Raw genomic sequence first — 23,540 nt, 5'->3', positions numbered from 1 at the left:
TTTAAATTTCTTGAGGTTTTATCTCTCGAACAATGTAATCAAAATTAACCTTCATTAAATCTCGAAAGCAACCTTCAAGAGATAGAGAAGAAATAAATTCTTTTAAATTTTATTTTCCACAATTGTTTTACAAAATAAAGACCATTTATTCTTACAACTAAGAGTAATATTCACACCATATTGTATTTGAGATTCAACTCTAACCTTACAAGGTTCTATATTTGAACAACGAAAATACAATTTGAGCGTACCAAAAAACATGAATTTATGTGAACCCGAATAATTCCCCTTAATACACCCCTTAGTTATTATTCAGACAACTAATTGTTAGTATTTCGTAGGACTGCGACTCCTTCAAATGTTTAATGGCTATAAGACTTTTGCAACTTACAGTGTTATACATGTCACAATACTTTTTAATCTGGGGCTATAAAAAACTATCATTAAGAGGTAAAATTAATATGAACGGAATCAAATCAAATTGTTTCTATATTTAGAAAGCTACCCTTTTTTATCTGTTTTTTTTAATTAAAAAAATGTTGTCACGTAAAATTAAAATTTAGAGAATAGTAGTTTATATTTAGTTATTTACAATTCTTATTGCAATACAAATACTTTTCAATACAAGAAAGCTATATATATTGCCTACTGGTGATAAACATTCTTTCATACTACTCTAAAATGAAACCATAATAAATAGCCTCATTCATCATGTCTCAACAATTTCTTCAGCTTCATCACTGAGCCAATTTCCCACCTAAATATAGTTCTACTTAGCTTATTCTGTTTCACAGTCAATTCAAAATACATGTACAACTGCTCCACTGCCTACTTCAACATCTGCACAACTTGGATGACAAAATAAACCAAAGGGGAAAAAGAATTAATAATGAAAAACACAACAGAAGTAGCATTTCGTAGAAATGACATGCATGAAGCCATGTTGTACTTGATATATAATTCCTAACCTCTGAGATCCGCGGAGAAAAAGCACCACTTCTCTGGATCTTTCATTTCAAAAGCCTTATCAGAATTTCTGCTGGCAGAATGAAGCTAAGGATTGAACAAGCTCTAGCACTTCCGTATAACTCCAAACTTCATTCTTGAAGATAAAATATTCTTACTGGGATGCAATATTAAGTTGTCTACCTCAGTTTGATCTTTGTTGTGGTGCTATCCTATTGCAACTTTCAGCAGGGCAATGATCTCCACATCATCGAGAGCTGATTCCTGGACAAGGTGGAAAGGAGTCTTGCCTTCCTTATCAACAGCTTGTGGATCGGCCCCCCTATTTGCAAGAAATCATATTGGTTAAACAACATAGACAGAAGTTATACAACTTATTACAAAAGTAAGCTCTCAATTTCAGCAGCATTATGAAAATGATTAAAATTGTCTCTTCTCAATTTCAGTGGCATTACTAATCTTCAACATTACTTCATTGATTAATATAAGAACTAACTATGTTATCATTTCAAAACGTCAATTCTCCTCTAAATCTGAGGCCACGAAAAGTTGAAAGAGTGCAGGAGTACCAATCAGTAGAATGTTTTGATTCAAGATATACAACTCGAATGTCATTCATCTTTACAAAGAGCATAATCCTCTAGCCAAGTCAAGGGATAGAGCTTGTCTGTTAAGTCGGCTCCTGTTCTGCTATCTGATGAAGTAAAACAGTATTCAACTACCATTTCTTGGGCCTTAATCAGATTCATTGGAGCAGTTTTGAAATTTGAGAGCAGATTTGTTATATTCTAGCTTGGTATGAAAATTTGTGCGTGGTAAAACTGTTAAATATACTCTATAATTCATGGAGGATAGGTTTAAGTTCCTCATCTTGTACTACACTGAACACAAACCTTTAAGTTTATCCTTTGTAAAACTAAATATAACAAAACATTAACATCAATAAACAGTTCTTTGGTTTTACACAGTGAAAGGCAAATTCTATAGAATAGTTCTGAGACCATCAGTGTTATACAGATGTTAACATGGATGCATGGTCTACAAGTTTAGACAAGATTAGAAATGGTCACATACAACAGAAGGTGCAAGGTAAGAAATGTAGATGAAAAAATGAAAGAAGGTAGCCATTAAGATTGTCAGGTCATATTCTTAGTAGACCTCCAAATGCATTAGTATGGAGGTGGAACACCATAATGATTGAAGGTGTTAAAAGAAACTAAGGTAGATCTAATATCAGGAGGATGAAATTTGTCTCAAAAGACATAATTTCTCGAGATCAATGCAGATTTAGCAAGAGAAGATTACAATGGAAGCAAGTATCATATATAGGTGATGTCAACCAATATGGATCAAGGTCAATCCTTATTGACACACTTACATTAACCTGGTATTCCACACGAGTCTTTTAAGTTGGCTTAGAGATATATGACAGTGTAAGGATACACATAGAGAAGCCTAACTTAATTAGTCTAATCATATACATATATTGAATAGTGGAATGAAACATGTGCAAATGGGGTAGGAAGAGGACTCATATAGCCGACCCCAATTAGTTAGGATTGAGGCGCAGTTGCTGTTTGTTTGCTTGTTTATAAAGTCTTTCCCACGTGGGGCTGGAATCATTACAGTTGAGTGATTGATCTAAGGAACATTCAATAATTCCAAACTCCTTTGAGATATATGAATGTTAAGCATTAAACACCTTTATAGAAAGTCAATAATTTCCCTCTGATTCTGAAAAGCATGGACGTCATTGTTGTGCATGGAAATTCAGCTGGAGATTGATGATCATGCACTGATACAGCTTTGATCTAACTAGTTCTCTGTCCTAAAACCAATTAAAAGTGCAGAATCTACCCATACTGCTTTATAGGATTCCCTTTAATATGCTTGTATTTAAATTTCAATTACTACTTGGCTTCAATTTCTGTAGTTATTTTATTATCTTCTGCTATTCTATTATTTAGCATCAATTTGCAAATGTGGCTTTATATGTCTCTCTCACACACAACTGCATGTTGCCAATAATTACTAGTTTACTACGACCAATAAGATATGTGGCATTACCCAGTAAAAGCACCTCTTCCTCTGCTAGATCTGAATGTAAGCACAATAACTGTGGACCTCCCAATGGTTTAAACTATATAAATATACAGGACATGTTAACCTATATTGTGAAGCTCCTTAGAAACTTTTATCCAAATGCACATGCCGGGCATCAGCCTTACTGAGAGAATTATATTACCGGACTGGATACAATTAAGAAACTAAGGAACTAGCACTGTTCTTAGAATCAAACCATTACCTTGAAAGTAATAGTTTGGCAATTTCAGTTCTTCCTCTTAAGAAACTATGATGCAGTGGGATCTGACCACGCAAATCACAAGCATTTATGTTAGCGCCATGCTGCAGAAGCAGCTCCACCATGCCAATATCAGCAGTTTGGCAGGCTAGGTGAAGCAGGGAACAACCATCAAAAAATCCATCAGAGGAAAGGTCTGCACTTCCACTTCGTGGGTTCAAAGAGTTCGCACAATCACTGCCTAAGAAACCAAAGTGATAATCAGGGTTTGCATGCCAATGCAATCTCAATAATTCACTAGATAAAGACGTACCAAGTGATGCTTGCCCGTGAACTGCATTAACATCTGCTTGATAAACAACAATGAGACGGTATACAGTTTTCTTGTCATTTTTACGCACACCTTCCCACAACTGTTGTGCCACAGAAAGCAGATGCCTACTGTCTTCCACTTTGTGAACAAATTTTTTTTCTGCATACTGCAGCCATAAGAAGACTTAGCAAGCAAAGAAGAACGGTAAGGAGTTAAACCAGGTGAAGTATACTAAAGATGATTCTCATTAAGTATTGACAGAAGATGATGAAATCAAGGAGAGGCGGAGAGAATATTTTGATCAATTGTTCAACTTGAACCAAGAGAATAGCATTTTGGACCCCCACACATCTGTGAACAATAGAAACTTTAGCAGACTCATAAAATTACGCCGACAGTGGTAAAAGATGCCATGAAAGATATGAGGATGAGAAAAGCTTGTGGTCCAGATAGTATCCTATATAGGTTTGGAAGTGTCTTGAAGAGGTCAAGTAGAATGACTCACCAAGCTACTCAATGCTATACTAAGAAGTAGTAGGATGCCCGATGAGTGGAGGAAGAGTAACCCCAATTCCGATTTATAAGAAGATATTGAAGTTGTTTAAATTATCATGACATTAAACTCATGAGTCATACGATGGAACTCTGGGAAAGAGTGATAGAGCATAGACTAGAAACATGATAAAGTAAAAGAGAATGAGTTAGCATTTATGCCCGGTAGATCTATAATAAGGCTATATATTCTTGCAAAGATTTATGAAAATCTAAATCGCCAAAGAATGAAATATCTACCCATTATGTTTATTGACATGAAGAAAGCATATGATAGAGTACCACAAAAAGTTCTTGGTGGATGATGGAGGAAAAAGGAATTCATATTAAATATATAAATGTCATAAAGGACAGGTATGAAGGATCCATCACTCGCGAGAAAACAATAATAGGTGATACAAAAGTGTTTCCCATAATAGTAGGTTTACACCCAAGAATCACGTTGAGCCTCTACTTGTTTACCCTAGTTATGGAAGAACTAACCAACACAAAACAATTGTACTACTGTGAAATTTGACAGTTCAATCTAATAAACTTAAAGGCCTTATAGCCTAGATTTTAAGAATTGTCTTACTTACTTGTATCACACTATCATCTTCTTCTTTTTTTAATAATATATTAGTGCTTAAATATTTTGGAATTAATAAAATTTTCTTTGAAAAACTAGTCATTGCCAACTTTAAAAAACTTTAAAAAGTTTGAAGTTTTAAAATTTCTGTCCATTTACTATATTTATGTATCACACTATCATCTTTTTTCTAATTGCGTATAGACAGACTCATAGTCAACACGACAGCGAAGTATCAACAAATCCAGTTAGACAAAGGATAGAGATTCAACACCCAAGCTAAGCTTGGAAGGGCGAAACATGGATTTCAGACTGTGGAGAAACAACCTATGATTACAACTTAATACGTACCAGACTTTCATCAATCATAACTCAATTCCCATCTTCTCTAATGGGAATCCTAATCCCGAATAACTAAATAGCATCAGTGAGGATGCTCATGCCCTGTCCCTTCTACTTATCTTTCACTACTTCCCTAGGACACATGACTTATCACGATACCTACGGATCAACTCACGATGTCACCGTCGCTGATGTTCGTCAAGCAGGCCACAAACCCATCACAGCACATGGATTTTAAGATCTATGCACGGTTGCTCACATGGGCAGAATGTGCAGTGCCAGTTCACTGATCAGGTGCGGCAGCCGTACAGCAGAAGGCTCATGAGTTACGGTATGATGTAGAAGTGGGAGAGAATAAGTATTGATAGAATGCCTACATAATTAGTGAGTCAGCAGGAGGAGCATAATGTGCGATATCCACCGATCTGGTGACATTAACGGCTAATCAAATGACTGAACTGGAGGGATAAACTAAAATATCAACTAAAGTTTAAACAAATACTTCTTCCATTTTAATATAAGAGGCAAAGTTTGAATAACACAGAATTCAACAAAGAAATGAACACTTTTGAGACTAGTGGTAAAGAACATTCCGTAACATTTATGTGGCTATAAGACTTTGGAACTTGTCGTGAGCATTCCACAACATTTGTGGCTATAAAAGCTTGTTGTTAGAGATAAATGAGAAGTTAAGGTTAATGTTTCCGAATCTAGAAAGATGTCATTCTTTCTGGAACGGACAAGAAAGAAATATTGCCATGGAACAGAAGTATTATATAAGATGTGAAGCTATTCCTTTAAGACAGAGAAGCGGCTTACAGAACATGTTAGCTATTTTTAGTGGTACCTTTCCATGGATGAACTTCTCCTTCACTGAAATATGATCATCCTCACTCGGTTTGCAAGAAAACTGCTTGTGTTTATGGGACTCCAAAAACCTAGACCAATCAGTTGACACTTTTCAATAAAGAACAATAACGAAAATAATTCACATTGTAATGAATTTTTCAAAGTTACCGCATCGGTATTTCATCTGCCTGAAAATTTCTTCTTGGATGCAGCAAACCCTCCCAAATAGAATTCACGAACACATTACCAAGTGCTTGGAATAAGATTATGACAGAAGGCTCCCACACTTTAACATCAAGTGCCAAGGATCTTACCTAAATACAAAGTTGCAGTGGAGCTGTAAGAAACACTTCAACTTTTGTGTATTCATACAAAAAAGCAATGTTCTGAGCAAGTCCAGTGCATAATGAAGCAGTGTAACTGTGTAAGTATAGTCCATCCAAACTAGAAAAGGGGAATGGATAAAGGACTTTGCAATCCAACTTACTTTAGGTTTTTTCCTTTAGATACTCCAAAATTTACAGAATATGACTAAGCTCTTTCTTTTTTTCCACTTTCAATTACCTGTCTCAATCTTTCCAATAATCACCATTTATATTAAAATTAAAGGCCATGTAGATCTGGACTTTTTATGAAGCTAAGGGTAACTGGTCGGAACATTATTCCTTGGAAACCTATAAAGTTTTGGAGAATAGAGAAAGAAACAATATATAGAAAAAATCTCAAATATGTTAAACTAGGAAACAGTAGAACAATGACCATTAACCTAGGAATGATCAAGTGGACAACCCCTTCCATAAGTTGAAACATAATGAGATTGAATATAATTGTATAAACTATAGTATCTTAACAATCATATCCCACTCTCACCTAACCTTTAGCCTGTCTAGGTACTTCAAAAATTTAAGTAGCAAAAGGAGTTCCTAACATGTGGCTGGAGCTAGAACTTCCGGCGGCATGGGAGGCGCATGACGAGGTCTTTAATGGAGCTGCTGACTGGGGTTTAGTCGTCCGAGGTAGAGGAAGCTTGTGGCAGAGTTGTTATTTCAGAAAACTGACTAAAAGGGTCTCTGAGTAACGGAACAACCACGAGGAGGGAGAAAAAATTTGATCTCTTTGATATGAACAGGACCCTAGAGTTGCAAAGGGAGATAAGTCAGCTCAAAAAGGCAGCAACGGCTATGATATATGAAGATTTCAAGAAGAAGAAAAAGCTTCTATATATTTCTTGATGAATTTACATCCCAATAGAATGAGTACTTATACAATGAGTCTTTGAACTAAATAAGAAAATACAATACTTCTTGACAAGGAGGAAAGGCAATATAACACAATCAATACTTATAATTACAATACCAATCTACTCCTATAATTAAGTTAGGAAATTGCTAATCAATCAATCAACAATTATTGAATAGAAACACTACACAAACACATAATCTGATAATGCATGTCAGGAAGCATGTGGGGTTTAACATGAAGGCGGGTACTCTCACTAGGGAGAAGTTTAGCAAGGCTTCCTGCCTCAAACATAAGACAAAGTAGAGAAAAATTAAAAGTAGGATTATACTACAAAAGTAAGAAGCTTAGTTGTACAAGGAAGAAAGTTGACTTGCCTTTGATATATGTACACCAAATTTACGGTGAATGCCAGAACATTCAATGCATATAAGAATACCAAGATTCAAAGAAGCCCAGTCTGGATCAGGAGCACCACAATCAGCACATTTATCATTCCCAGGTATCCTCTTCAGTGCATCAGTTGGTTTCTCTACTTTCATGCTCGGGAGGTGTGATGCACTTTTGGATTGGCGTATGGAACTCTTAGCAATGAAATCCCTCCCAGATGAGCACTCTTCAATTGTTCTTTGATCCTGACTCATGGGACTTCCTATGGACCTACTTTTGGTAGAGTGACTCATAGAGAAATGCTGACAACATGAACCAGTATCATTAGGAAACAACAAAATTGGAACTGGAGTAACAATATCAATGTTAATATTTTACCCTTTCAGGTATCTGGGAACTCAGTAGTGAGGTAATAACTCCTGTTATTTTTTCTATCCACACCAGTTGTTCTGCTGTGCTCTCTGCCTAAATGCCAAAAGATAAAACTTTACTGAGAACTGTTGACGACATATTATGTTGAAAACAAGTTCTCTCAATACAGCTCTTGCTTAGTTCACCTGCAAAGTATAACTCTTTGTTGGTGAAATTATTCTGAAGCAGAATCTCAAATCCGATTGCTCTGCATCCGCTTTTATTGTTGATGTCAGTAGGTTCACTGTGCGACGTGCAACAGGTTTTTCATCATGTACACCTCCATGATAATGTGAAGAGAGTGGATTGGAAGATCCCTGAAACTGCATCATCCACATTTGAGCAAGCATAAATAGTGACCAGAAGAACTTGCCAAATAAACATGGCATAATACAAAAATGTGTCATTTAACTTGGATTCGGCTGATATTTATGTCCTTCTAACTTTGGGTGTGCACAAGTAGGAACTTAAAGTTGAACAAGTAGACACATTCATCCTATGTGGCAATTTGCATCCTACTCGTTCAACTTTATACAGCTTTAAGTGTCTACTTATGCACACGCAAAGTTGGAGGGCATAGATGATAGCCGAGGTCAAGTTAAAGGGCACATTTATGTAGTATACCAATAAACATTTTATTTAATAACTTACAGAGGACCTGCTCCTTAGCGTTCGATAATAGTACAACATTCCTCTGCTATCCAGAACAAAGAATCTTCTCTTCCAGTCACCTCTTAAATTGGAGGAACGCTTTGAGAGATACCCTTGCTTTATAGTTTCTACCTACACTATTGAAATCTTAGCTGTAGAAATAGTAATCAGAAGAGCTCTTGGAAGAAATAACAAGAATCTCAAAAACAGCACAGAATGGTACTCCCTCTGTCCCAATTAATATGACTCACTTTCCTTTTTAGTCGGTCCCAAAATGAATGACACATTTCTATATTTAGTAACAATTTAACTTTAAAATGCATGTTTTACCTTTAATGAGATGATTTATAGCCACACATATATCTATGACTTATTTTAGACCACAAGTTTCAAAAGTTCGTCTTTATTTCTTAAATTTCGTGTCAAGTCAAACTACCTCATATAAATTGGGACGAAGGGAGTATTTGCTAATAGGGGTGAAGCCTCAAAGCATGTACCTTTCCTTCTGCAGCAGACTGCATTACTGCCTCTATCACTTTCTGGGAACTTCTGGAAGAATGTTGTGTGATTTCAGCAGTTGAAGAATTGTGAGGACTGTTTAATGACCGCCTGCTTTCTTGATCAACTTCCTTCTTATACTCTTGCATTTTTTCATTGAGAACTACCTGCTCATGTGTCGAACTTTCTCTAGCCCTTCGTGCAAAGGCCAGGACCTAGTATAACCACAGACCTCAAAACACATTAAAATAGGGACAAGTATTTGAAAGAAGTTATGTAGTTGCAAAATCAATTTAACAAAGATCAATTCATGCGATTTTAGTGTATGTGTTGGACCCTGTTGAGTATTTAAAGAATCAAAGAAGTTATTTTTATATCTTTTTAATTTTTTGGAGAGAAAATAATAACATCCCTAGGTTTACAACAACAGCAACATACCCGGTGAAATCCCACAAGTGAGGTCTAGAGAGGGTAGAATGTATGCAGACCTTATCATTACCTCATGGAGGTAGAGAGACTATTTCCGAAAGACCCTCGGCTCAAGTGCAACAAATCCCAGTATAAAGAAGGAGATAATGAAAAGAAAAGAATATAGCAAATGACAAGGAAACAGTGCAAAAGTCTACCAAAGAGGAGCCAAAACAATAAAATCAAGTGATAATTGAAACACCATAAACAAATAATCAACAATGATAAAAATAAAGAAACAAGAACTACAATAATACAACTAGTACCATCGCAAACCCTAGCCACCCTAAGCAAGACAACACTACACTACCTTCTAACCTTATACCCTAATACGTGTCCTCCACACCCTCCTATCTAGGATCATATCCTCGATAACCTCAGGTTGTGTCATATCATGTCTTATCACCTCTCCCCAATACTTCTTTGGCCTACCTCTGCCTCTCCTCGTACCCTCTAGAATCAACCTCTCGCACCTCCTCACTAGTGCGTCTATGCATCCTTAGGTTTACTTAATTGGAATATATTAACCCTCAAACTTCTACAAGACCACATGAGATTCCCTGCACTACCAAATAGAGGAAATGCAAAAGAGGAAATGGTTTGATCAATTTGACTTTTTCACTTCAATATTTTTTGCAAATCCTCATCCTTGTTGAGGATGGTAAGAGAGTATAGGAAGAGCTTCAACCCTATAAGAAAAAAATATTTATTTCCTAGGACATCCATAACTTATTCTAAACCTTTCATATACTCTTGTTTACACCAAAAATGAAACAAAACTATGCAATTCATCTTCATCTTCTGAGTAGTGTTGCACCTGTTTTCAAAGCATCTAAGATTTCTTTCTTTCCACATGGACCACCAAATGCATGTTGGTATAGTTTTCCATCTTTCATTTTGACTATATAGGTTATGATAGCTACTCCAAACTTTAAGAGTCTATATAATTATCCTTGGCAAGTTGGCATCACCCAATTCAATCCTTTCATATTGATGATGGTTCTCCATAATTGGCTAGTAATCCTACAGTGAAAAAAGAGGCGACTAACTCTGCCTCCTCTCCACATAGAAAACATCTTGAACACAAATGGAATCCCCTTTTCATGAGATTTTCCAGAGTCAACACCCCTTGTTTAGCAAGTAGCCAAGTAAAACATGAAACTTTATAAGGGATTTTTTGTTTCCACATTAGTTTCCATGGCTGACAATCAATTCGATTGTTGAAAATATCGAATTTCTTATAAGCCTCCTTTACATTGAATCTGCCTTGCCTGTGATATGCCATACAAGACACTCTTCTAACACAGATGACCCTTTGAGTTGTCTAGAAATTTTGAAGAAATCTACTAATCTCTAGATCTCCCAGACATTCAGGAGCTCTCCATAGGTGTTTGTGCCATTCTGGTTGTCCAATTACCATTCATTTCATACTTTAACTTGATCACCTCTTTCCATAAAGTCTGCTCATCAGATGCAAGTCTCCAAAGTCATTTCATCATGAGGCATTGATTATGGTTTTTTAAGTTCCTTATTCCCAGATCCCGTGCCTGTTCTATTAGTGCATCCCATATGACCAGGTGGATTTTTTTAGAGTCACTCTTGCCTTGCCAGAGAAAATTCCTTCTCAAAACATCAAGGCTCTCAATAACACCATCAAGTAGAGGAAAGAGGGACATCATGAAAGTATACATGACATCCAAAACACTATTAATGAGAGCTAATCTTCCCCCTAATGAAAGGTAATGGATCTTCCAATTCACTAGTCTTCTTTCACATTTTCTCTCCCATCCCATTCCATATACCTATGGATCAGCTTTATGCTCCCAGGGGGGCAGGAGCATGCCCAAGTATACAACTGGTGTTCACCAACCCTCCCCACAAGAATCTTGGCCAATGAAGTTATATCAGTAGCCTCATTAACCGGATTCAGTGAAATCCCACAAAGTGGGGTCTGAGTAGCGTAGAGTGTATGCAGACCTTACCACTGTCTCTCCTAGGTAGAGAGGTTGTTTCTGAAAGACCTTCGGCTCAAGCAAATCAAAGCAAATTGAGCCAATGTAGGAAGCTTTTATTCCAGTTAATGTGTAACCCAGAGATTGCTTCAAAGAGAACAAAGATCACCCTGAGTATCTTAAGTTGTTCTCTATTGTCATCACAAAAGACCAGCGTATTATCGGCATACTGAAGGTGTGTAATCTCTATATCAGCCCCAACTCTATTTGATACGTTGAAGCCCTTAATCCAGAGTTTTTCTTGAGCAGTTTTCAGCATATCATCTAAGCCTTCTATTGCAATGATAAACAAGAAAGGAGACAAGATCTCTATGTGATGATAAGAACCCAATAGGGAATCCATTGATGAGAATAGAGAATTCCACAGTGCTTATGCAAAACTCATCCACCTTATCCATCTGCCACCAAAACATTTTTTTAGATGGGATCTCTAATAGGAAATTCCAATTAGGGTGATTGTATGCGCTTTGTATGCCCAATTTGCAAAGAATACTTGGTACGCTGCTCCTGATTCTGGAGTCAACACACTCATTTTCCATGAGAATGACATCCATTATCTGTCTTCCTTTGATGAAAGCCAGTCGCGGGGTGTCCTCCAATTTGTACATTACCTTTTTAAATCTTTCAATCAACACATTGGAGATAATTTTTTACATATTACCAATTAGGCTGATGGACCAAAAATCTGTCAACACCCTGGCCCCACCTTTTTTGGAATCAAAGCCACATAGATAGCACTGAAACTTTTCTAAAAAACCCACTAGCAATCACATCCTCCCCTACTACCTCCCAGCAATGAACATAAAAGTCCATGGTATAACCATCAGGGCCACAAGCTTCATCTCCAACACATAATTTTGCACAACTCCATATCTCCTGGTTTTTAAAGTCCCCCGGTAACATTAGGTATTCTTCCTGAAAGATTATGTGACCTTTCCTACATCCACCAGATGGTTTCCATGGTTCAGTTTTTGAATACAATCTCTGATAGAATTCAACCACTTCCTTTTTATACCTTCACGATTCTTGACAGCTTCTCCTTCCACATTTAGATCATCAATATTATTGTGTATTCTGTGTGAATTAGCAGTTTTGAGGAAGAACTTAGTGTTATCATCCCCTCTCTTCAGCCAGGTAACCCTTGATATTTGCCTCCAGACCATCTCCTCATATTCTTCAATATTCTCAAACTATACTAATAATGCAACTTTTGAATGAATCTCTTCTTCGCTAAGAGACCTCTAGTCTTGAGTTTCTTCTAATTCTGCAAGTTTGTTGAGTATGTATCAATTTGTATTGGTAGATTTCCTTGTGAGGTTTTGTTCCATTCTCTCAGTTTGTCTTTAGAGCTCTCAACTTAAAAGCTAGGATGAAATTTCATCTTCCTTCACATGTCATGGAGTTCCACTTTTCTTTGATTCTCTCCATAAATCCCTCAGTATGAAACCACCAGTTTTCAGTTTTGAAATAAGACTCTACAGGTTCTTAGTTCCTACTTTGGACTATTAGGTGTGCCAGAAGTGTACGTAGTACTGATTGTTTGATGTTCCTGCAGAGGCAGATTACTAAGGCTCGAGGGGTGTCACGTTTCACTGGAAAAATTTACTAAATATGTATATATAATTAAAGGCAAAAGGAAACATATATCTTTAAAAAGTGCCACTACATGACACTAAGGTTCTCGCAGCTTAGTTGGTTTGGCTCTTCAATTTCACTCCCTAGGTAGGGGGTTCAAATCTTTCTGGCGTTATTTGATGTATTTTTGGTTCTCTATATTTTGAATACATTTTTTTTTTTAAAGTTAACTCATGGAGAGCGTTATTCTGATTTTGAAAAAAGAGAACTCATGGAGAACATGGTATAATATTTTTAATTTTTTTGTTTAGAAGAGGTATAATAGTGTGCGTAAATTATCTTTTGTTTATATTTTGTTCTTTTTTTTATGGTGTTACATTATTTTATTTATTGTTTCTCATTTTTATAGGTGACACCGCTATCTGGAATGGCACTGGCTACAATGTCATGTCTATCTCCTTTCCTCCAAGTAAAACTGCCCCTATTAAGTGAGGGTCCAACAAACCCAGATCTTCTGTGAAATCAGAAAATTCAGTCATTGCTCTTGCGATTATAGTGCACTTCTTCTTCTCAGAGGGACATCAAATAGTATTGAAATCTCCACAGACTACCCAGGGACCAGTGAAGAGTCCTCTACCTGACCCAACTTCCCACCATACTTCTTTTCTTTCCCCACTATCATTTGGTGCATAAATGCTTGTAACGAACCAAGTGAGTTCTTGGTTCTTTCCGGTGAACTTGCAAGATAAAGAATGGCTCCCACGCTACTTCTTCTCATGTCCATACTTTCCCATCCCATAATTTTAGGATGCCACCTCTAGTTCCACTGGCTTTAAGTTGGCAGATTTTACCCCATCTGTTGGCCCACAAGTCTTTAACAATGTCTTGATGTCTCCTTCAATTTCGTTTTTTTGAAAGTAATATATATCAACTTTTCAAAAGTGAATTAGATCTTTATTAAACACCTCTTACTAGCTTGTTTTAGGCTCCTCACATTCCATGACACAATATTAACAATCATTGATCACTTGATAGAGTGTATCCCCTTTGCTCCTTGTGCCATTACTTTTGAAAATTCTTCCACACTCCAGACTCTTCAGTTCTTTGGATCCCTTGACTGGTGGAGTTGTTTTCATTTTTGCCTCTTCCTTTTTCAAATTAGTTTTTCTCATACATTCAATCTTCATGAATAACGACATTGCTTCCTCCTTGCACCCCTTGATGTCTACACCAAACTCCTTGCCAAATTTAATGATATTCTGGTGGATCCAGAATGGAATGTCAGAATCTAGGTTTGTTCCTTCCTCTGGCTATGTTGACCTAGTGGCACAGTATCTTCAATTGTTGTCAAACTCGAGTTACCTTTTTCACTTCTCTGTAAGGTGAGTTCTTGCATGTGAGTATTTTCCAAAGATAGGGAGATTTCTAGGTTCTTTTCTACCACCTTTGACTCTTCTTTTGCATCCCACTCTTCTTCTTCATTTATCTTTTGCTCTGCTCAACTTCTTTTCCTACTTCATAGTTAACTGGCGCAATGGTTTGGACAGGGATGGTGTTATTTGCCTCTAATTAAGCTTCAAAAGGATCAGTCGTGTTACAGAAACTAAACTATTAGATTAGGCCAGTAAATCTGGGCCTAATTTTTTCCTTCTACAAACTGACCTAGGCCTTTCTTGTGGGATACTAAACAAACCTCAGGCTCACGAACAGAAGCACATGTTAGCATAGTTGGCATTTTTTAAAAATAGCCTGGTCATTTGTAAATTAGTTTGTTTTTCTTGTGGTCTAATATGAAATCAATATGCATGTGTGCAATGTATTCCATGGTTATTATACCTGTTTATTTTATGGAATTAAAAACTCACAATGAGTGTCTCAAATAGATTGAAGAACATATAATTTAAAAAGTTTGAAGGAGGATATCTATAAGAGATGTCACTCATGATTTCATGAAACTGAACACAACAATTTAGTTTAATGAAGGTGCACCAGTTACTGTCATTGAAAAAGGAGAGTACACATTATGTTCTTCAATCTAAAAAGGTGGAATGCCCTCATTGAAAAAGGAGAGTACACAAACATTATATCACAACTAGTATTAAAACTAGATAATAACCTGATTGATATAAGGCTCCATCTGATGCAACAGTTCATACCCCTGTAAACGACATAGTATCTCAGATTCAGACATGATGCACTCCATAATATGAACAAGACCTGTTTGACACTCGAAAGAAAACAGAACATGACCTGTTTGAAATACTGAAGATGAGCATCCATTGTCAAGCTAACTGATTCCAAGAATTCATACTTCTTCTTGGCCTCAACGGAAGAAAGAGCTCCAACCTGATCTTATGTTTGATGTATTGCAAATATTATATCATTGCTATTTGTCATTGAATCACTATTTAATTACTGAGTCCCTAAAAACATATATAGATATTTGTATATGTGTGTGTTTGGTTTGTGGGGAGAGGGAGGGAATTGAATGATTGCAAATTATCTTAGTTTACCAGATTAAAGCGGGTATGCTCAAAAGTCGACCTTGCACAATGAAGTTCCTATAGCAGATCTCCACCAAATTAAAAATTTGACAAACTTTTAACAATATAACTACCTGATCAATCAACAACACAAATAGGGAAACTGATCTTCAATTATAAGAACGAATATGTGTGTACCTCTTCAATGGCTACAACTATATCCAGTTTAGTATTTTTCTTCAACGATAGAAACTTCTCGCGGACCTGAACAAAGGGAATTCTTACACAGTACAGGATGATTTTCATTTTTCAGTAGGTTGTAAACAAATATTAAGATATTTCAAAATGTTTAGACATGGAAGCAAGAAGTGGAAAAGCGATCCTCTTGTGCTGTATCCTGTAACCAAGGATATTAGGATCTTGAACATCATTGCAGAAAGCAAATATCCAAAGATCCATTTTCTTGAAAACCTCCATTATGAAAGGATAATTTACTAGATCAAATTCTCTAAATGTCTGATAATGAGGACAAAATGTCAACGTTAAAAAGGAAATCTTTTCTAACAAACAACAAAACCAACTCTATTACTTTACACCCACTATCCTTTTAACAATGGTATTTTTGGGTGCTAGTTAAGTCCGTCATTTCAAAGGAAAAGATCATGTATCAAATTAGGCAACAATTACATTTAGTTTCAATTGGAAATCACTCTGTTATAAGATTTTGCATTTGCCAAATTGAATGGGTTATTATCACAAAAACACGCAAGTCGAGACAAGACAAATATACAATGTGACTTAAGGAATGTTATATTCACCTGATCATAAGCTACATCAGCTTTGTCAAAACGCTTCCGAGCTTCCTGAAAGTTTTGGAAATCCATGCAACATCAAGCTAAAGATGCATGTATATATGTATTGTGCAAGGTAAGCGCGGGAGAAATGCAAAAGAAGATGTATAAAAATACTGGGGATTTACGGATGATATGGGGAAAATTTATGATTAGATTGGAATTGTAAAATATAGATTGAGTAAGAAACTGACTCATTAAATGTTATAGGTGGGTCAAATGGATTCAATTCAACCCACTGATAATGAACTTCCATTCTAAATGCACTGTTCTAAATCACTTTTAAGCCATTATGTCGTTCAGTAAATAAAGAGATCTATTAACCAAGAAAAAGTATGCAATAGCTCTGAAAAATGAAAATAATTTGTCTGTTAAAATTAGTATTCATTCAAAAAATAAACCTAATCATATATTGAGAAGTAGCCTGATGAAACTCCTTAAGGGACCCAAGAAGAAAATATATTCTAGAGTGACATCTAGTTATTGAGAAGGAATAATGCGCATCAAATTTTAAAAAAATAAAGGTTGATATTTTACTTCTTTTTATATAACGGGACATTTTACATGCTCTATTCTAGATGATTCAGGTTTTCATCAAAAAAAAATTTTAAAAACTGTGTATTTTTTAATTAAATTCACTTTTATGCCAAAGTGCACCAGTAAATAAATAAGAAAACCTATTAACCAAGAAAATGCAATGCCTCTGGAAAATGGAAATGATTTGTCTGTTGAGACTAGTTGCTTGTTATTCATTTAAAACAAATCAGGAAAACAAAAACTCAAAAGTAGCCTAATGAAACTCCTTAAGAGACCCATTAAGCTAAAATCTTCTAGAGACAGCTAGTTATCGAGAATGAAAAAATGTCCTTCAAATTTAAGAAAATAAAGGTCGACTTCTTTACTTTTATTATAATGGAACTTTTTACACTCTATTCTAGATAACAAGTTTTCATTAAAATCCTTTTCTAAAATTGTATGTGTTTTCTGATTATATCAGGTAAAATGATTCAAAACAAGTAGGCCCCAACAAAAGATCTCTAGTGAGAGTAAAGAAAATTTCAATGGACTCAATTTTCTTATCAATGCCCTACTAGCCGTAGATAAAAGATTTGAAGCAATAGTTATGAGTGGTACCTTTACTTGATGATCAATGCTAGCCATATGTAGTAATCGATCATTTAATATTTGCTCTACCTAAGAAAAAAATTGACGATGTCAGTAGAAGATCGCAAGCAGACAATGATATTTCAGAAGTCACACAATAGTAACTTAGACCGTGTCACAAGAAAATGTAAGCTATACTTCAAAGTTCTAGAATAGATAAATACACTTCTAAAGTCAGATTGACATACGAAAGTCAAAATACTTCAAGTAATGCAGCATATTAACCAAAAATTCATGCATAGAAATTTGGGAATTGAACATGACCTTGCAGGAAAGAAGACTCTAAACTACCACTAACATTTCAGTAAATAGCATAATAACTGCTACCTGTGATCGAAGAACTTCTTTGTATGTTCCAATTTCTCTCAGAGCGATAGCAAATTGTACCATATCAGGGCCTAAGAAGGCAAATTATGTGTATCAATATACAATGGCTGAGGAATCTGACACTAAATTCTTTGTTAGGTAGAAGTACAGCTTTCTGAGGGAAATGAATATTGTGTTTGTAAGAAAAGTTAATTGAGCTTGATAAGGGTAGCAGAAGATGTAAATCTGTTCCATTCACCTTTTTATTTTTAGCCAATAACAGAGACACCAGAACTTGATTAAGATAGATTCATGACTTAGAATTTGAAAATCCATATACACTTTTTGTGGATAAGTAGTCCTAACAAAATACGTTTGATGAAAAATGTTGTTTCTGTTGGTCATAAGTGTACTCTAGATGATGCTTGTAATGATGTCTCCACAACTTCAAGCTCTGTAAGTATAAGATTAAACTTTCTCATGATGATTGTGTTTATTTGTTCATGCTTAATGATGACCTCCCATGAATGTATTCAAAAGAACATATCAATTATATAACAAGTTGTCTGAAAAGATCAAGCGAAAACAGAACCTCCAAATGAAACAGCAACAGGATCATTGTGCCCTCCTCCAAAGGTTTCAAGAGAACTGGCAAAAGCTATGTTTTTATCATATGCTTCCCCAAGCCCTTCTCTATAAATTGAAAAAAGGAATGAATGAGTATCACAAACAGCACAATACTTGTCCAAGAGTTAAATAATTATTTGTGGAATAAAACCATACATCCTTGAAAGAAGATTGTATAACTATTTACACTAAGCATAGCAAATAATGGCACAACTTATCTTTTCTGCTCGTTAAGTGGAACACACTGCAATATTCATCCATAAGCATAAATAGTTAAAAGAGCCAAATGTAGAGAGATAGACACTTAGAAAAGGAAGTAAAAGATCACTTGCCAAAAAAAACAAGGAAAACCGTGACAACGAGGAACAGCATAGCATAAGTGAGAAAAGGATATAGAAGATAGAGGAAAAGCAGTGTCAAAAGAATACAGGCAGGATACGACCATAATATGCTTTGCAGGATAAATAGAAAAAAACATATGACAGTTATGCAATAGCTATTCACCTCATGTTATCAAAAATTATTTATAGAATGCAACATTGATATTACTAGATAGTGTAACTGCATGAGACTTAACATTAACTAAATTTATTATGGTGAATATTCAAAACTGTTAAAAGAAGATGGCTAACATACAGATTGATAAACATCAAACATAATGGGAATCGTAGGAGATGATGAAGTGTGGCTTGGGATCAGACCTTCTCTGTTGCACTTCACGACTATCCATTTTTTTTAAAAAAAATTATGGTCGTGGTGTCAGGATCAGTTTTTGCGCACCTCAATTAATTTCACGAGATATCTACCACCTCCCACAAGCAACAAGTACAAGGTAACTCTATCCACCAAGGGTAGGACAGATGGGAAGAATCACCTAGTAATTTGTGTTTGCTGAAATTCGAGCCTGAGACCTCACGACTCTCAACCACTTCATTGATCACTAGGCCACACCCTTGGGTGCCATGATTATCCATTTTATTTTACTATATAATTGACCTATTTATTCTCCTCATCAATACCTAATCACAACAAAATCATCCACTCAGAAGAACCTCCATTCAGGTCATGTCCGGATATGGAAAATCCTTCCATTTTTTATTTTTTTTAATGTAGTCCCTCAAGGTGTATGTGATCTTAAAATCTAAAGATTGAGAATGTGTTGTCAACAAAAAGCCATAAAATATGTGCGAAAAAGTAATAATATTTTTTTGTGCGAAAAAGTTATAATATTTTTATTTGCTAGAGCTTTGAAATCTAGTTTCTTGTTTTCATATACATGTCCTCCTCTTTTCCAATTGTTGTCCTCTTTCTCTGCTGATCCCTCTTTACATGGAATGACTTAATAATGAAGTGTTCCATGCAACATAAATTATGAAGACAATAGAGCAAGATGAAGAGACTTACGTGTACTTTCGGCATCCTTTATAAAACTTTAGACATTTATCCCTCAATGTTTCAGCATCTTCCTCAAAAGCTTGGATCTGTTCAACCATGTACAAAACTAAGGACCCACACTTGTGGTCAGAGAAAAGTAAGTAAAGATTAGCATATTTCTTAGCCATGGAAAAGGCTTCCAAACTTCTGTTGCAGAAGACGCATCAAACTGCTACTATTACTTTTATAGTATGCAGGACTTATTTTACGTAAAGGTGCTCACATGCTATTTTTCACATAGAATACCAATCCAATCTATCCCATGTATGTGTAAGTTTCTACTGCAGAGAATGTTAATATATATACTTACAACGATTCATGAGAAATAGCTGTTATTAGTTATATGTTAATTATTAGTCTAGAATTCATCTAGAAGATCTTTCACACTGGACTAAGTTCACCCTAGTTGGCATCTAATCATAGACTATATAAGCATAATACATTGCATTTGAACCTCGGACGATATGTTTTCATGCTGGTAACAAGGAAACCAAGTGTGCCAATCCGTCAAGATTTCTCAGTTATAAAGAAGAATATCCACTAATGCGAAGATCATCCTCGCAAACTACTTGTTCTATACACTACAAATTCTTGAACCTTGGTTCCCTCTTCAAAAACACTTTAATTGTGATATATAACTTCTTATATCACATCAGAAAAAACAGTGTCAGAAAATGCACTCCAACAAAGACAAGGCTCTCAATAGTATCCACTGCATCAGTTTTTGGAAAAGGTAAATCAATTTGTTTGATTAGCATCCAGTGATGCTCATTTATATGTACAGAGAGAGAGAAAAAAACGTCCATTACATTGCCCAATCATAATTACATAACTTTCTCAACATACTATCCCTTAACTCGTAAACAGTTTAAACTAAAAAGGAACCAGAGAAGTGTCTACATAATTTAAGAACCAAACTATTTGTATTGATATTGACAAGCATAAACCTCAAAATGTCAAAAGTTTCCCCTAATAAAGTAAGGCATAATACATAATTGTGCCCTTTAACTTGGTCTTATTTTATATTTATGTCATCCAACTTTGAGTGTGTACAAGTAGATAAAGTTGAACAAGTAAACACATGAATATTAAGTGGCATAATACACGTAGAAATCCACGTAGGACTCAAATTATCATGTAGGACGTGCGTATCTATTTGTTCAATTTTATACAAGTTTCAGTGTACATAAATATGAGTTGAGGCACATTTATGTATTATGCGAGTACTCACCCTTCATCTACATCATATTGTAAACCTATAAAAGGCGTTCAATCAATCATTGATTACTGGATCAAGAATTCATTAAGCACACTAAATCATCACTACCAAAGACAGCAACTGGCTGTATAAGTAGCAGTTTGGTACACACAATACGCTAAACTTTAAAAATTGAATCTTTTTTTAACCTGCTGACGAAACATGGGCGAATCATCAAGCCTGGCAAACATCATTCCACCCTGCATCTTAGCCAAACCAATATCACTTTATCTAACCACTGAAAAACTATACCCACTGTTAATTTCTTGACCAACATTCGAACTACAAATCAATCAAATACATGATTTTCCCAAAAAAATAAAAAAAAAATTAGACCCCTTGTATGATGATGTTGAATTCAAAAAAATAGGAAGAGAGAGAAGGAAAGATTGAAAATAGAAAGTGAGATTAGTGTTTTGAGGAATGTTAACGAAAATGAAGGAGGCAAATTTTGGTGAGCAATTGGGGACCAATGTGCGATATTTCATGGTTGTCACCCACATCTCCATCTATATCTTTCGGTCATCATTTGGGGGGTTGGTTTTGATTTTTAATCATTCAACTTCACAATATGAAACCCAATGCGCGCCATGCGCATGCTTCGCTTTATTCAGTGTATTGGCTTCTCTACCATTATCTCCTTTCCATCTACACAAATTTTCTAACATTGGAATTTGGAAATCATTTACCCCGAATTTTGGTTTAAATATTAAACTCCCTATCCTATACAAAATCTATTTTATTTTTTAACCTTTATATTTATAGATTTTATTCAAGTTCATTAGTTTTATGAGTTATTGCAAATTAAAATGTTATATTTCTATTATTGTTATTTTAATATTGGTACATTATGTACGTGTGTATGAATGTATTATGTGCTTACATTTTTAAGTTTTCTTTTATCTCTTAAGCATAATATATTAATGTGCTATTTAACTTAGCATTACTAGGCATTTGCGCCCTTCAACTTATGGGTGAGCATAGATAGGCATTTAAATTTATATAAAATTGAACAAATAGACATATGTGTCTTACACGGACATAATATATTTCTACATGGCATAATACAATCAGTTCGAGTGAATTTCACGTGAATTGTCATATAGAATGCATGCGTCTACTAGTTCAACTTTATAAAAGTTTAAATATCTACTTGTGTACAGTCAAAGTTGGAGGGCGTAGATGACAGCTGAAGCCAAGTTAAAGAGACATGTTTATATAATCATGCATATCTCCAAAGGCGGACATACATGTTTATATGAGGATGCACGTGTGTCGTACCCTATTTCGAACCAGTCGAAACAATTCACAACATAATATGGCCGACACTCTAATTTTGAAAGAAAATTGTTTTTGTTTTGTTTTAGAGTGGCGACCTAAATTTTTAAGGAAAATATTAGGGAAACCATTTTTTTCTATGTAAATGTAAACTCTGTTTTAGATTTGCGAAACCAGTGAGATTCTGAGTAAGGGTTTTAGTTATACTCGAGGGAAAGGTGTTAAGCATCCCTCAGAGCCTATCCGAAGATAGTCCTTAAACTCAATTTAGGAAAATATGATTAGGAAAACTTGTTTATTTATTTATTTTCTTTAAAAATCAATGGTAAGTAAATTTTATCATTTTAAAAAAAGAGTAAAATACAAGGTACGACGTATATATGTCTATAAAATTAATAGTAGTATGCTTATCATACGGTAAAAAATAAATAAATAAATGTACTAAAAATATATGACAATTTTTTTATATGTTGAAAAATATAGATGTGTCTTATATAAATGTATAAAAAAATGTTGAGTTTAAAGGATATGAAAATTTGTCGTTTTATTTATATATATAATTAAGAAAAAAAACGTAAAAAGAAAATAAAATAAAATAAGGTAGTAGTCGAGTGAAAATATGTGGTAATATGTAATTTGGATGAAAATAGATAAAATGGATTTTTCTAAAGTAAACAGATGAAATAAATAATAATGGTACTAAATAAAATATAAAATAAAATAAATGATACTAGATGTTAAAATATTAAAATATTATATAAAGGTTTGTGATCTTAAGTATGTTTATTATAAAGTATAGTATATATATGTAAGTTGTTTAGAACATATGAACACTTATTATTTATTTACATGTATAGAAAAATTGATGATAAATTATATGTAGTAAAGTAATATGTATATTTAAGTGTAGGCATTATAAATTATAAAATAAATAAATAATATTAATAAAAGAGATAGTAGATAATAATAGGTTATGTAGAGGAAAAAATATATAGAGTATATA

The 23,540-nt window shown here is 34.8% G+C and overlaps 1 protein-coding gene across 3 annotated transcripts; it reads right to left on the bottom strand.

The window, feature by feature from the left end:
* Positions 1 to 615: 615 nt before the first annotated feature.
* LOC102593234 (ADP-ribosylation factor GTPase-activating protein AGD3-like) lies at positions 616 to 21,960 on the bottom strand. 3 transcript variants are annotated; one of them, XM_006346570.2, is made up of 21 exons: positions 21,409 to 21,960; positions 19,972 to 20,048; positions 18,533 to 18,633; positions 17,962 to 18,032; positions 17,605 to 17,664; positions 16,438 to 16,482; positions 15,818 to 15,883; positions 15,650 to 15,697; positions 15,387 to 15,482; positions 15,253 to 15,294; positions 9,081 to 9,296; positions 8,584 to 8,715; positions 8,079 to 8,255; positions 7,900 to 7,986; positions 7,509 to 7,823; positions 6,061 to 6,206; positions 5,891 to 5,981; positions 3,582 to 3,747; positions 3,272 to 3,509; positions 969 to 1,288; positions 616 to 848 (listed from the first exon to the last, which is right to left on the bottom strand). In XM_006346570.2, exons 1-20 carry the CDS (start codon positions 21,463 to 21,465, stop codon positions 1,174 to 1,176), a joined length of 2,346 nt encoding a protein of 781 aa, XP_006346632.1. In that variant the 5' UTR covers positions 21,466 to 21,960; the 3' UTR covers positions 616 to 848; positions 969 to 1,173. The 3 variants fall into 3 exon arrangements, with proteins under 3 accessions (XP_006346632.1, XP_015163862.1, XP_015163863.1); XM_015308376.1 differs by having other exon boundaries at positions 3,272 to 3,747; XM_015308377.1 differs by lacking the exons at positions 616 to 848; positions 969 to 1,288 and having other exon boundaries at positions 3,406 to 3,505.
* Between the last annotated feature and the right edge of the window lie 1,580 nt (positions 21,961 to 23,540).

The sequence above is a fragment of the Solanum tuberosum genome, unplaced genomic scaffold, assembly GCF_000226075.1.
Source record: "Solanum tuberosum cultivar DM 1-3 516 R44 unplaced genomic scaffold, SolTub_3.0 scf00078, whole genome shotgun sequence".
NCBI classification, from domain to species: domain Eukaryota; kingdom Viridiplantae; phylum Streptophyta; class Magnoliopsida; order Solanales; family Solanaceae; genus Solanum; species Solanum tuberosum.
Note: the sequence above shows the minus strand (reverse complement) of the source record. Positions and strands in the feature narration are given on the sequence as shown.